The sequence below is a fragment of the Hemiscyllium ocellatum genome, chromosome 33 (genome assembly GCF_020745735.1).
Source record: "Hemiscyllium ocellatum isolate sHemOce1 chromosome 33, sHemOce1.pat.X.cur, whole genome shotgun sequence".
Lineage (NCBI taxonomy): Eukaryota > Metazoa > Chordata > Chondrichthyes > Orectolobiformes > Hemiscylliidae > Hemiscyllium > Hemiscyllium ocellatum.
The window spans coordinates 28,831,320-28,846,592 of NC_083433.1; the positions used below are offsets into that span (position 1 = coordinate 28,831,320).

The window sequence follows — 15,273 nt, forward strand, 5'->3', positions numbered from 1 at the left end:
ACCTGGAAACTGTAGACTTGTGAAACTGACATCAAGGACAGGCAAGGTTTTGGAGGAATCCTGAGAGAAAGGATTTGCATGCATTTGGAGAGGCAAGGATGAGGGATAGTCAGCAAATCTTTGTGTGCAGGATATCATGTCTCACAATTTTGATTGAGTTATTTGAGGATGCACCTAAAAAGATTGGTGAGGACAAAGTGGTAGATGTTGTCTTCATGGATTTTAGTAAAGCCTTAGTAAAGTGAAATCGCATGGGATTTAGGGAAAGCTTGCCAAATGGATGCAAAATTGGCTTGACGGTGGAAACAGAGGCTGGTAGTGGAGGGTTGTTTTCCTGACTGGAGGTCTTTGACCAGCAGTGTTTCACAGGAATTGGTGATGGGGCAACTTTTGTTTCTTATTTATATAAAGATTTAGATGATAATTTAGGAGGCATGGTCAGTAAGTTTACATATGACAGCAACATTGGTGGTACAGTTGACAGTGAAGAAGGTTATCAAAGATTACAAAGTTAAAAATCACACAACACCAGGTTATAGTCCAATAGGTTTATTTGGAAGCACTAGCTTTCGGAGCATCACTCCTTCATCAGGTGGTTGTGGAGAATAATGTCACAATCACAGAATTTATAGCCAAAGGAGTTCAGTGTCATGGAAATATGATACATTAAACAATTTCAGATTAAATCTTTCATCTTTTAGAATGTTTCTAAATATTAGAATCTTTTAGAATGTGAATCACCATGCAACAATCACCAGGCAGGAGTGTTCCCTCCCACTCGAGGAACACTTCAGCGGTCCAGGACATTCGTCCTCGGACCTTCAGGTGACCAACCTCCAAGGCAGACTTTGAGACAAGCAACAACGCAGAGTGGCTGAGTGGAAGCTGATAGCAAAGTTCAGTACCTATGGGAATCGCCTCAACCAGGACTTTCATCCCACTGCACGATACACTCACAAACACACACATGCTCCTACGTACTCACACACCCATGCAGACCCCCTCTCATAAACCAGCCCTCTCTCATATGCACACACATACACACCCTTGCACTACCACCCACACACCCTCTCAGACACATACCCCATCACACTAATGTCACGTGCACTCAATCTGCCACTCTTACACGCGCACAGATATATGTTTATGTGATGAATTTGTTTTGCAGAATTACATTTATTTTGCTCAAGAACTACATGAATCCATGTAAAACTATGTAGAGGACTTGTCCTGGATCAGTGGTGCTGGAAGAGCACAGCAGTACAGGCAGCATCCAACGAGCAGCGAAATCGACGTTTCGGGCAAAAGTCCTTCATCAGGAAGAAAGGCAGTGAGCTGGAAGCATGAATAGATAAGCTAGAGGGAGGTGGGGGTGGGGAGAGAGTAGCATAGAGTACAATGGGTGAGTGGGGGAGGAGATGAAGGTGATAGGTCAGGGAGGAGAGGGTGGAGTGGATAGGTGGAAAAGGAGCAAGGCAGGTCGGACAAGTCCGGACAAGTCATGGGGACAGTGCTGAGCTGGAAGTTTGGAACTAGGGTGAGGTGGGGGAAGGGGAAATGAGGAAACTGGTGAAGTCCACATTGATGCCCTGGGGTTGAAGTGTTCCGAGGCGGAAGATGAGGCGTTCTTCCTCCAGGTGTCTGGTGGTGAGGGAGCGGCGGTGAAGGAGGCCCAGGACCTCCATGTCCTCAGCAGAGTGGGAGGGGGAGTTGAAATGTTGGGCCACGGGGCGGTGTGGTTGATTGGTGCGGGTGTCCCGGAGATGTTCCCTAAAGCGCTCTGCTAGGAGGCGCCCAGTCTCCCCAATGTAGAGGAGATCGCATTGGGAGCAACGGATACAATAAATGATATTAGTGGATGTGCAGGTAAAACTTTGATGGGTGTGGAAGGCTCCTTTAGGGCCTTGGATAGAGGTGAGGGAGGAGGTGTGGGCACAGGTTTTACAGTTCCTGCGGTGGCAGGGGAAAGTGCCAGGATGGGAGGGTGGGTCGTAGGGGGGCGTGGACCTGACCAGGTAGTCACGGAGGGAACGGTCTTTGCGGAAGGCGGAAAGGTGTGGGGAGGGAAATATATCCCTGGTGGTGTCCTATCCCCCCTAGTCCAGGTACTCCCCACATACGTTCGAGACACCACCCATACCCTCCACCTCCTCCAAGACTTCCGTTTCCCCGGCCCCCAACGCCTCATCTTCACCATGGATATCCAATCCCTCTACACCTCCATCCACCATGACCTGGGCCTCCAAGCCCTCCATTTTTTGCTCTCCAGATGTCCCCAACAGTACCCTTCCACCGACACTCTCATTCGTTTGGCCGAACTGGTCCTCACCCTTAACAATTTCTCCTTTGAATCCTCCCACTTCCTCCAGACCAAAGGGGTAGCCATGGGCACCCGTATGGGCCCCAGCTATGCCTGTCTCTTTGTTGGCTATGTAGAACAGCTGATCTTCCGTAATTACACTGGCACCACTCCCCACCTCTTCCTCCGCTACATTGATGACTGCATTGGCGCCACCTCGTGCTCCTGCGAGGAGGTTGAGCAATTCATCAACTTCACCAACACTTTCCACTCTGACCTTAAATTTACTTGGACCATGTCTGAAACCTCCCTCCCCTTCCTCGACTTCTCCATCTCCATTAATGACGACCGACATGACACTGACATTTTTTACAAACCCACCGACTCCCACAGCTACCTGGATTATACCTCTTCTCACCCTATCTCTTGCAAAAATGCCATCCTGTATTCCCAATTCCTCCGCCTCCGCCGTATCTGCTCCCAGGAGGACCAGTTCCACCATAGAACATACCAGGTGGCCTCCTTTATTAGAGACTGCAATTTCCCTTCCCAGGTGGTTAAAGATGCCCTCCAATGCATCTCGTCCACATCCCTCACCTCCGCCCTCAGACCACACACCTCCAACTGTAACAAGGACCGAACACCCCCGGTGCTCACCTTCCACCCTACCAACCTTCGCATAAACCAAATCATCCACCAACATTTCTGCCACCCCCAAAAAGACCCCACCCCCAGGGATATATTTCCCTCCCCACCCCTTTCCGCCTTCCGCAAAGACCGTTCCCTCCGTGACTACCTGGTCAGGTCCACGCCCCCCTACGACCCACCCTCCCATCCTGGCACTTTCCCCTGCCACCGCAGGAACTGTAAAACCTGTGCCCACACCTCCTCCCTCACCTCTATCCAAGGCCCTAAAGGAGCCTTCCACATCCATCAAAGTTTTACCTACACATCCACTAATATCATTTATTGTATCCGTTGCTCCCGATGCGGTCTCCTCTACATTGGGGAGACTGGGCGCCTCCTAGCAGACCGCTTTAGGGAACTTCTCCGGGACACCCACACCAATCAACCACACCGCCCCGTGGCCCAACATTTCAACTCCCCCTCCCACTCTGCCGAGGACATGGAGGTCCTGGGCCTCCTTCACCGCCGCTTCCTCACCACCAGACGCCTGGAGGAAGAACGCCTCATCTTCCGCCTCGGAACATTTCAACCCAGGGCATCAATATGGACTTCACCAGTTTCCTCATTTCCCCTTCCCCCACCTCATCCTAGTTCCAAACTTCCAGCTCAGCACTGTCCCCATGACTTGTCCGGACTTGTCCGACCTGCCTAGCTCCTTTTCCACTTATCCACTCCACCCTCTCCTCCCTGACCTATCACCTTCATCTCCTCCCCCACTCACCCATTGTACTCTATGCTACTCTCTCCCCACCCCCACCTCCCTCTAGCTTATCTCTTCATGCTTCCAGCTCACCGCCTTTCTTCCTGATGAAGGACTTTTGCCCGAAATGTCGATTTCGCTGCTCGTTGGGTACTTCCTGAACTGCTGTGCTGTTCCAGCACCACTGATCCAGAATCTGGTTTCCAGCATCTGCAGTCATTGTTTTTACCTAGAGGACTTGTCAGTCTGACTCAACATCGAGACACAGACAGACTTCACACCCATTGTAAGAAAAACTGAGCTATCTTGAGAATGTAATTTAAAAGAAGTTCTGGGATTTACATATCAAAGAACTGAAACAGCATATCCTATTCTAAAAGATGGAAGATTTAATCTGAAATTGTTTAATGTATCACCTCTCCATGACACTGAACTCCTTTGGCTATAAATTCTGTGATCATGAACTTATTCACCACAACCACTTGATGAAGGAGCAGCACTTCGAAAGCTAGTGCTTCCAAATTAATCTGTTGGACTATAACTTGGTCCTGTGTAATTTTTAACTTTGTCCATCCCAATCCAACACTGACACCTCCAAGTCATAAAGATTATAAAGGAATCTTGATCAATTGGGCCATTGGGCTATGGAGTGGTGGATGGAGTTTAGCTTGGATAAATGCAAGGTTTTGCATTTTGGTAAAACAAACTAGGGCATGACATATATGGTTAATGGTAGAGCCACTGGTAGTGTTGTCGAACAGAGAAACCCAGAGTTCTGGTACATAATTCTTTGAAAATTGATTCGCAGATATAGTAGTTAAAAGAAGACACTTGCCTTCATTGCTCAGACCTGTATTGGAGTTGGGACATGATGTTGAGGTGGTACAGGATGTTGATGAGGTCACTTTTGCAGTACTGTGTGCAGTTTTGGTTGCCCTGCCATCGGAAGGATAGTATTGGAGAGGATTCAGAAAGGTTTACCAAGATGTTGCCAGGACTGCAGGGATAGAGTTATAAGAATTAGCTGGGACTTTTTAACAGGAGTATAGGGGGTTGAGAGGAGACCTTATAGTGGTTTATAAAATCATAAGGGGCATAGATAAGGTGAATAGCAAAGGTCTTTTTCCCAGGGTGGGGGTTCAAAACTCGTGGGCATATTTTTAAGATGAAAAGAAGAAAATGTAAAAGGAACCTGAGGGGCAAATTTTTCACATGGGGGCAACTTGTATGTGGAATGAACCGACAGTAGAAGTACTAGATGCAAGTACATTTAAAAGACATTTGGATAGGTGCATGAATAGGAAAGGTTTAGAGGGATATGGGCCAAACATAGGCAAGTGGGACTAGTTTAATTTGGGAAATTTGGTCAGCATCAACGAGTTGGATCAAAGGGTCTGCTTTCATGCTATGTGACTCTACAGAATGCTTTTTCTGCAGCCCTTTCACACCCTTTACTAGTGGGACCTTTGACTCTAATTCTGAATCTGATTTAAACTCAGGCAGTCATCCTGGTTACAGCTGGAAATCAGCAAGTTTTAGAAATACTGTCGCCATGATTTCAATACAAACATACGAATTAGTTGCAGGAATAGGGTATTCGACCCTTCCACTATTCCACATGATCATGGCTGATCTGATTGTGGCCTCAGCATATTCTCCTGTCTCCTTACCCTTACATTCTTTTTGTGGACATGCTGATGTTGGAATTGGGTGAACAGTCACACAGGACACCAGGTTCTGTCCAACAGGTTTATTTGAAATCATGAGCTTTTACAGCACTGGTCTTTTGTCAGGTGAAGTGTTATTCTTGACAAGGGAATCAATCTACCTGCACTTTAAAAATATTCAATGTTATTTTTTTTAATATGTCCCTCTCTCTGGGATAGAGTTCAACACCTTCCATTCCTGAGAGATCACTTCTTATACAGGACCTTTTAAATTGTACTTCCTTACAAGAGGAAAAGATCCTCTCTGAATTCACCCAATTAAAATCCATCTGAACTGCAACAGATATAGACCCAAGCTTTCTTCATAAAATAACCCCTTCATCCAAAAATCAAGTTAGGTAACGTTTGTCTGATCCTGCTTCCAGTGGCATCTTTCGTAGATAGAGTACACAATACTCCAAACGCCCTGTAAGTTTCCTATATTTATATGAGTAAAAAGTGAGGTCTGCAGATGCTGGAGATCAGAGCTGAAAATGTGTTGCTGGTTAAAGCACAGCAGGTCAGGCAGCATCCAAGGGACAGGAAATTCGACATTTAGGGCCAGAGCCCTTCATCAGGAATCTGTGATAAGGATCAGGATTCCTGATGAAGGGCTCTGGCCCGAAACGTCGAATTTCCTGTTCCTTGGATGCTGCCTGACCTGCTGTGCTTTAACCAGCAACACATTTTCAGCTCCTATATTTATATTCCAATCCCCTTACAATAAGCGACCTTTGTATTAGCCTTCCAGTAGTTAGCTGTGACATCGCTTTCCAATGCCTTTGGAAAAATATGAGGTGGTATTTAATGTACACACAGTGTTCAGCTTTCAGTAAACTAAAATTACATAACCTGAGGTCAGAACTAGGGAGTTAACAGCAAGTTTTGATAAACAAGGCCTTATTTTGCAGGCCGTCCTCGGATTGCTGTACGCGAGCGGGGATGTGACGTCACTGTTGCTAGGCAGACCTTGGCCGGTGGGGAGGAGCGGCTGTTCCCGGCAGGGGCCTGGCGGGAGGGACCGTCGCCGAGAGGAAGTCGGGGGGGGCGGCGGAAGGGGTTGGGGGTAACGGTAACTGTTCTTGACAGGGGTCCGGAGGGGCGTCTGCCTCGAGAGTCAGCAAGAGGGAGAGCGCGGCTGTTCCCGACCGAGATCCCGGCGGGAGGCGGGGCGAAGGGCCGCCGTTCCGGAATCCGGCGGGAGGCGGCTGTTCCCAAGCAGCATCCGGCGGGAGGGGACGGCTCTTCCGGCAGCTCGCTGTTGATCCTATCGCAGTCACTGCGGCTTTTCTTTGTTCGCCGACACCGAGAATCGAACGAAAATGAGAGGATTCGGTGGAGACCGTGACCGCGGTAGAGACCGAGGGAGGTAAGAGGCTGACCAGGACCGCGTACTTAACGTGCCGGGTGAAAGGAAGCAATTCACAAGGACCGGTTTGTCAAGGAAAAGGCCTCGCACTTCGGCCAGGCCTGTTTTTTCCAGGCCCGTTGCCCCTCCCAGGCCGGGCGGTGAATCGTGGCTTTGCCCGAGTTGCGTGAGCCGCGATCTGTGGCGAGGAAGTGTCCGACCCTCGCGGTTTGGCAGCTCCGGGTTTCTCAGAGACCCGGGGTTTGGGATCGGTGATATTCCGGGGCTCTGACCGCCCCTGTGTTGACTGGGGCGCAGAGAGTCTGGGGGTTGTGTGCCGTTCCTCAGGGTATGAGGGGACTCTGAGCCCCGGGGGTGGGGGTGAGATGAGTCCGGGAGAGTCTGCGTGACCGGGTAGGGATTTAGGTGCGATGCTTCCGGGGCTGTGCGTCAGGGAGGGGGGGAGGTGGTGATGACTCTGTGCCGTGGTGGGGGAGAATAAAATGGAGGATTCCGTATGACCGGGAGATGGGGGGCCGGGAATGAGGGCATCGGGGTTGGAAGTGGAGGGGGCCGGGAATGGATTGAGATTCACGCCGGTCGGATTGAGATTGAGATTCGGTCCCGCCTTCCGATGGTACTGCGCGCTTATTGGTCGGTGCATGTTTTCTCCACACTTGATTGGGTGGTCTTGGTGTCTGTTTGTGGGCCCAAAGGGTCTTGTGTGACAGATGGTCTGTCCAATCAGTGTGACTCTCGGACCGGCCCCGCCTTCCCGTTAGCTAACGTCACTGGCCGTGTCCAGTGAGGGGGCAGACCTACTGTACTGTGTCTCTCCATTACTGTCTGCTGTTGGTTCAGCCATTTTATTGTCAGAGACATAGCGCAACCATCCCTGATCTCCCTGACTCCTCCAATCCCTGTACATCACATCTTTTTAAGCCCCTTTCAGGGTATTACGTCCTGGCAATATTTTTAAAAATGGCTTATATGACATTACTCAGGGTGGCCCAAAGTATTTACCAACTGTACTAATAATAAAATAGATGTCACGTCGGATGTGGGCTTCAAATGCAGACTGGAGAAAGTGAGGTCTGCAGATGCTGGAGATCAGAGCTGAAAATGTGTTGCTGGAAAAGCGCAGCAGGTCAGGCAGCATCCAAGGAACAGGAGATTCGACGTTTCGGGCATAAGCCCTTTATCAGGAATCATTCCCATTCCTGAAGAAGGGCTTGTGCCTGAAACGTCGAATCTCCTGTTCCTTGGATGCTGCCTGACCTGCTGTGCTTTTCCAGCAACACATTTTCAGTTCAAATGCAGACAGCCCTCTGACCTGCAGTTATACCTATTTCTAATTAACACTCAACCTCCTTTCATAGCAATGGCCCACGGTTTGGTGGAGGGCCGAGCCGTGGGGGTCCTTCCCTTGGGAAAAAATTTGGACAGCCCGGAGAACGCCTGAGGAAGAAGAAGTGGGACCTGGACGAGTTGCCTAAATTTGAGAAAAACTTCTACGTGGAGCACCCCGAAGTGGTTCGATTAAGCCCGGTGGGTATCTGAATATATCTAGTTGAGAAAGTTAATAGTTAACAGAGGTGTAACTAACTTAATTTAATATCAGAATTTTGCTGTAATCCAGGACTTTACAGCAGTGGTCCTAGGTTGTATCCTCAAACGCAGAGGGCTGAACGGCCTCCTCTAATCATTCTGTAGTGGCTTTGACATTTACCCTAATGCTCCAAAGCTTTCCATAGGCACTGGGTTATTTTGAGATAATGTTGTAAATTTTGACTTAATTTGAAAGTACCCCATTTGTGGGTGCACATGGAAGTTGAAATTATCTATTAAATGAAAATGGGAGTTGGTTAGGAGGAGGGGGGGCACTGAGTAGAGATACATGGCAGAATTTGTTTTGTTGTGAAGATCATGTCAATTGCTCCTGTTAATAGACTGAGTCTGCATTGTGACTCCAAGAGGAATGGTCCAGCAACCTTGGCTTCTCGCTATCCTTTTAAATGATTTGTATGAAAGAACAGAAGGCTGGACAATTTTGCTGACATTGCAAAGTTAAGCACAGTAAATCTTCTCGGGCAGTTCTTAAGGACCAATGATGACTTTTTTCTGGTGTTGTGAATGCTGCAATGACTAAACAATCTGAACAATCTGCACAACCTGCCACAAGTGGTGTATGTAGCTTCTAATATTTGTATTTGATTCGACCTATCTGAGATAGTTGCAATAATTGGCATCTTAGCTTCTTTTCCAGTTCGAGGGGTCTTGGGCTTGAGATTTCCACAAGTCAGTTGGGATATTGCATTTTTTTTCAGAGAAACTTCAAAGAAATACAAATTTTCGTGCATGATTACTTCTATTTTAGTATCTTGGTGGTAATTTCATCTGCACCAAGGTATGGAGTGCTTGGGTTACAGTAGGTCTTAACTGAAGAATCCGCATACTGTGGGAGTCAGTTGCTGGATTTCTTACAGACTTGCCATTCATCACCTTTTTTTAAAATGCATTGTGTTTATTGTTTGTAGAGCTGCTTTCTCTCTATTAGTTTTGGTTGTACTTAGAGCTCAGAATTGCTTTGTGTTTGTACTTTAGCAGCTCCTGGTTATTCTCATCGAACCAGTCTTGATGTTTCTTGATAGCGTGGCCATGAATGTCATAACCTGTCACTATTACAATTTGATAAGTTAATAGCAGAGACTTTGTGAATATGGTAATAGTAATCATTGCAGTATTGTGACTACAGGATGGTCAGAATTGGAAGTTAAATGTACCAGATTAGAAGATCTACAGGCAACCATAGAAGAAAATGAGTAAACATTGTTGAAGAATAAAATTTTAACTGGCTCTTGGAATAAAAGCATTGCTGATAAAGTCTGAGATTATTTCCCAACTATGATTGCTCAAGAAAGTGGTGGTGAGTCAGCTTCCTAGAGCTATTGCTGGCCATTGCGTGGAGTTACACTCAGATAACTGCTAGAACCAGGATTTTAACACTGCAGTCATTGGAGGAACAAATTAAGATAGTCCATATCTTGAAAAGGGAAAAAATGCTGAATTTATATGCACTTTGTATGATTACTAAACATCACAAAGTGCCTTACAATCAATTAAGCACTTCAAAGTGTAGTTACTATTGTATAGTGTAGGAAATGTGGCAGTCCATTTGCACACAGCAAACTCCCACAAACTGTACTAATGACCAGTTCATCTGAGTATTTCCAGCTAAGATAGAATGGAATGTGGTAGAGGTTATATGTTTGAATGGAATCTTAGAAGGTTGCAGTGGTGCCTCTTGCAGTTAGTAAACACTGCAGTTCTGATGAGTCTATACTTGGGGTTCTGAACCTTTTTAAAGTGGTGGATTGAGCAGGTGATGATCAGTTGAGCATGCTGCGTCCTGATATTGAGATTCTTGAATGTTATTGGAGCAGCTGTCTTTCAGGTACCTATTACTTGTGCCTATGGATGGTGGACAGCCACTGGGGAGTTAGGAGATGGGTTGCTCCCTTCAGAATTCCCAGTCTCAGATCTGCTTTTGTCGCCACAATATTTATGGTGTATTCAGTTTGTTAATGGTAAGCCCCAGAATGTTGCTAATGGGGATTTTGAAGATTGTAATGTAATTGAATGTCATATGCACTTGTTTAGATTCTCTCTTGTTGGAAGTGCTTATTTTCTAGCTCTTTTGTGGCATAAATTTTATTTTAATCATTTTGGCGATTAAAGGGAATACAATGAGACACGAGCAGGCATTGGCAATTTATTTGACAGAATTAAGAAATTGAAAAAAAACTCCGCACTATAGGAAATCATCTACAGTACCAATAGTGGAAGATGTTGCTTGAGTAGGTAGAGATTAGACAAAGACAGTGTGCTTAGAATAAGGTTTTTTTTAACAGTACCTTATGTGCTGACACTTCTGATAAACTGGCAAAAGTTATATACGTCAAACACTGAAGATAACTATAATAGTCAGAATATTACAGTATTCTTTACCGCAGTGTAAATATACTTGTTGAATATAGAAGACCACATGAAATATCAACTGTTTAATTCATTTTTTGAGTCAGTTTCTCATCAAATGCCATGGTTTTCCACAATGTCTTAAGTAGTGCAAGTGAGAAGGCTGTCTGCTGGTAAGTTTTATATATTTAAGGCAAAGTTGCATTATTATTTGAGTTGTGCCTCGAAATAAATTATAACAGTGATTTATACACCCCCTGCATTAAGTTTCCATTATTCAGTGCATTTTTCCATCGATAATGTGGACATCCTGATTATCCAGAATATTTGATCAATCAGCACACTTTTAGTCTCAAGTACTAGATAATAAAAGTTAACTGTATTTAGATAAGCAACAAACAGTAACACGTATTGGAAAGGTAGAGACTTTCCTGTGCTTGGGATTGTTTTCTATAGCAGTATGTCCTAGAGCAAACAAGAAGTGAGAAACGAGTCCTGATTTAGTAAATGATCGATATTTATATAATCGTGATCATGATGTGATTGAGTTCAACATGGTTTTAGAAAGGGAAGAATGTAAAATCAGCACTAAGTTTCCAGATTTTAGTGTGGTCAGGCAGTTTCCCTTGTGAACTGGATAAAATGACAAGTGAGATATTCGGAAGCAAATCTGTTGTGATATGCAACCAAACCCTAAGAAGCAGTAGCTCTGCTAACCAAAATGGATACGTACAATTGAAGAAATAAGAGAATATAAAAAAGCATAAATGTAGCGAAAAACAACACACAGGCAAGTGGAAATGATGTGAAAAGTAGTGAGGGGTGTCAAAATAGTAATAAGGAGGAGTGTGACAAAGAGGGCAACAAGGTTAACTTTGCTTCTTATTTCCCTAATGTGGTTATAATGTGAGCCATTTGAACTGACTAAAGAGGAACCTTGATTATCTGTACGAGGTGGGTGAGCACTATTTCGTTTGGGTAATTAATTGATTTCCTCTGGGGCTCGGAGTTTTATGTGAAGTCTACTTCTGTTCAGGAGACTAGGCAAAAGCATAATGTGCACGAGACCCCGCTTGCTCCCATCCCGCACGCCTGCAGCCCCAACCCCCTGGCCGACCCATTTTGTTCTTGCCCCCACCTCGCCAAACCCCGTGGCAACCGGGCTGTACGGCACCAACAAGACTGCTGCTGCCTTTGTGCTCCAAACAACACACATAAGTGCGTGCACACAACCTTTTGACAAGTTCCACCTCTGCCCTGTACAGGACAATATTGGAGAGATTGGGGGGTGGTTAAGGTTCACTCTTATGTAGAACTCCAGGAAAAGTGTGGTGGGTCAGGGGGTTGAGAGAGAGGGTGAGAGGTCAGTGATTTAGAAACAGTGCCTGGACTATCCAGAACTGTTCTCGGCAGTATTTCAGTGAGCGGAGTTTGTTTTTAATCATTTTACCTGTGAACAAAAGACACAGTCATGTTGAAACAGCTCTTTGACGTAATGTTTCTATCAAAACTTTTGACTTCCCCTTTGGATAATCCGATCTCTGGATAATTGATTATTCAGGAATAATTGAGGTTTCCCTGTATTGTGATTTTGACAGTGAAAATCAGGAAATTAAAGAAAAATACTGGTATACTGTTAAATTGCATGTATTGAATTGGTATTATGATTAAGAAAACTTGGGGAAAACAGCAGTAATGAGAAACTAATGATCAAAGGGAGTGACAAATCCCAGGACCAGTTGGTTTTCAAGTTTTGCTTAACTGACAATGTTGTGTGTCCCTAACTGACGTTTTACAGCTTATAGAATTCCCATGGTGTGGAAACAGGCCATTCGGCTGAACAAGTCCACACCGAGCCTCCAAAGATCATCCCACCCAAACTCACCACCAAATCAAACCTTTAAATCTTTGGACTGTGGGAGGAAACTGGAGCACCCGGAGAAAACCCATGCTGACACGGGGACAATGTGCAAACTCGACACAGACAGTCACCTGAAGTGGAATTGAATCCGGGTCCCTGGTGCTGTGACGCAGCAGTGCTAACCACTGAGCTCCCATGCCGTCCCTCTCTTGTTTCAGAACCTTCACTTAAATTGAAAAATTAATGTAGATCACTCTGAAGCTGAGAGGAAAGCCAGAGAATTCTGGACCAGTTAGCCCAACCTTCTATTGGGGAAATTCACAAGAGTTTTTTTTAACGATAACAACTTTAAAACTTTCTGCTGTTCAAATAAGGTCACAAGTGAACAATCATTCATGACTAATGAATATAGGCTGAGTTAAAAATCAGTTACCTGATGAAGGAGCAGTACTCTGAAAGGTAGTACTTCCAAATAAATCTGTTGGACTATAACCTGGTGTTGTGATTTTTAACTTTGTCCACCTCAGTCCAAAACCAGCACTTCCACATCATGAATCACTTACCTTTATTCATCTTGAGCTTGCTTTGCAGTTCAAACAGGTCATGTCTCCGTTCTCCCTATCTGCAATTTTTTTCTCCTCAGATATCATCAGTATCCTGAAACCTACCAATTTCTGTCTTGTGTATGTCAGTTGACTGAGTTTCTACTGCCCTCTGGAGTTGGTGATTTGAACTTTTTGAAGAGGTAGTTCAAGTAATGTAAAGGATGTCATTTCCTGTGGGTGTTTGTGTGGACTTAAGGCATTTGGTCAAAGTTCCGCAAAAACAGCTAAAGTTGCAGCTTGTGGAATAGAAGAAGATAATTGACCTGGTTAGGAAATGGATTGAGCAGTAAAAGACAAGAGAGTAGGGATAATGGGCAGGATTAATTATATTTTGTAGGAGGTGTTGCAGCCTCAGCTATTCACCATCATTGTTCGTGACTCATAATGGGGCAGAAAGTCACATCAGATTTTGCTGATGACACAGATGTTATTGTAAACTGTGTATATAGTATTACAAAGTAATATAAAAAGGTTAATTGAATAATCAGAACTAAATTCAATCAAATAAAATTTTATCAAGTGTGAAGTGATTCAATTTGGCCCTAAAATATTTAAATGGGTCACTTTCTCTGGAAGTGGAAAGCTAGAAGCAATGGGGTCTAGATCACTAAAATGTCCTGAACAGATCAAAAAAAGCTGATGGGATGTTGACTTTTCTGACTAGAATATACTTCAACTGTACAAAACATGCTTAGACCGCAGCCAAATGCAATGGGCAGTTCTCAGCACTATTTTGGGAAAGTTATCTTCGTGTTCAAGAATGCAGAGAGGAGAGTTCAAAGTTTGTGAGAAGATTTGTAGCTCGGGTGCTCGTTGTTGTGGTTCTGTTCACCGAGCTGGGAGTTTTTGTTGCAAACGTTTCGTCCCCTTTCTAGGTGACATCTTCAGTTATAACTCATAACAGCACACAAACCAACAGCCACTCTCAGACAACAACTCACCAGGACAAAGGACCCGATACCCAGCATGAGCAAAACCAACGTAGTGTACAAAATCCCATGCAAGGACTGCACAAAACACTACATAGGACAAACAGGAAGACAGCTAACAACCCGCATCCATGAACACCAACTAGCCACGAAATGACACGACCAGCTATCCCTAGTAGCCATACACTCAGATGACAAACAACATGAATTCGATTGGGACAACACCACTATTATAGGGCAGGCCAAACAGAGAACAGCCAGGGAATTCCTAGAGGCATGGCACTCATCCACAAATTCTATAATCAGACACATCGACCTGGACCCAATATACCGGCCACTGCAGCGGACAGCAACTGACAACCGGAAGCGGCAGTTTCAAACCACTATAAGTGCCGGAGGAATCAGCACAGAAGCGCTTCACAGAAGGCTCCCAAGCACTGAAGATCTTACCTAGAAAGGGGACGAAACGTTTGCAACAAAAACTCCCAGCTCGGCGAACAGAACCACAACAGAGAAGAGAGTTACCAAAGTAACACATTTTTTTAAATTAAAAGGCAGAATTACGCAGCTTACCTGAAACTAGAGTACAATTACTTACATTCTTAGAAATTTTTAAGTACAGAAATCTGTTTTGTGCTTTCTCCCAACCTGGACTGAAAGTCAGATAAATTTTTAAAATGGTCAACTTTGGTGACAACGCCAGGAAAAGCAATGTTTACAGTATGTTACCCCAGTGAATTGTGACAGTATCTAATCCCCTTAAACTCTCCCTTACATACACTCTGTCACCCATAGGCAGCACGGTGGCTCAGTGATTAGCACTGCTGCCTCACAGTGCGAGGGACCCTGGTTTGATTCCAGCCTTGGACGACTGTTGTGGAATTTACACATTCTCCCCGTGTCTGTGTGGGTTTCTTCCCATAGTCCAAAGTTGTTCAGATTAGGTGAATTGGCCACACTAAATTGCCCGTAGTGTTAAGAGTGCATCAGTCAGGGGTAAATGTAGAGTAATTGGGTGGGTTCCTCTTCGGAGGGTTGGTGTGGACTTGTTGGGCCGAAGGGCTTGTTTCCACACTGTAGGGATTCTATGATTTACATGCACACACGTGTGTGGGATTGGGGAGGGAGAGCCATGGAAAGATGCAAAAGCAGTTCAGTAGCTT

General features: G+C 45.1%; 1 protein-coding gene across 2 annotated transcripts in view; it reads left to right on the forward strand.

The window, feature by feature from the left end:
- The first annotated feature begins 6,518 nt into the window (after positions 1-6,518).
- The window catches only part of LOC132831340 (probable ATP-dependent RNA helicase DDX17), a 43,720-nt gene continuing 34,965 nt past the window's right edge, over positions 6,519-15,273 (forward strand). The window contains exons 1-2 of one of the 2 annotated variants that reach the window (XR_009646486.1): positions 6,519-6,761; positions 8,120-8,288. Coding sequence is in view for 1 of the 2 variants with exons in the window: in XM_060849429.1 (XP_060705412.1) it covers positions 6,715-6,761; positions 8,120-8,288 (216 nt within the window). In the remaining variant the exon portion in view is untranslated. The remainder of the gene's footprint in view (positions 6,762-8,119; positions 8,289-15,273) is intronic. The other variant, XM_060849429.1, reaches the window with a different exon arrangement.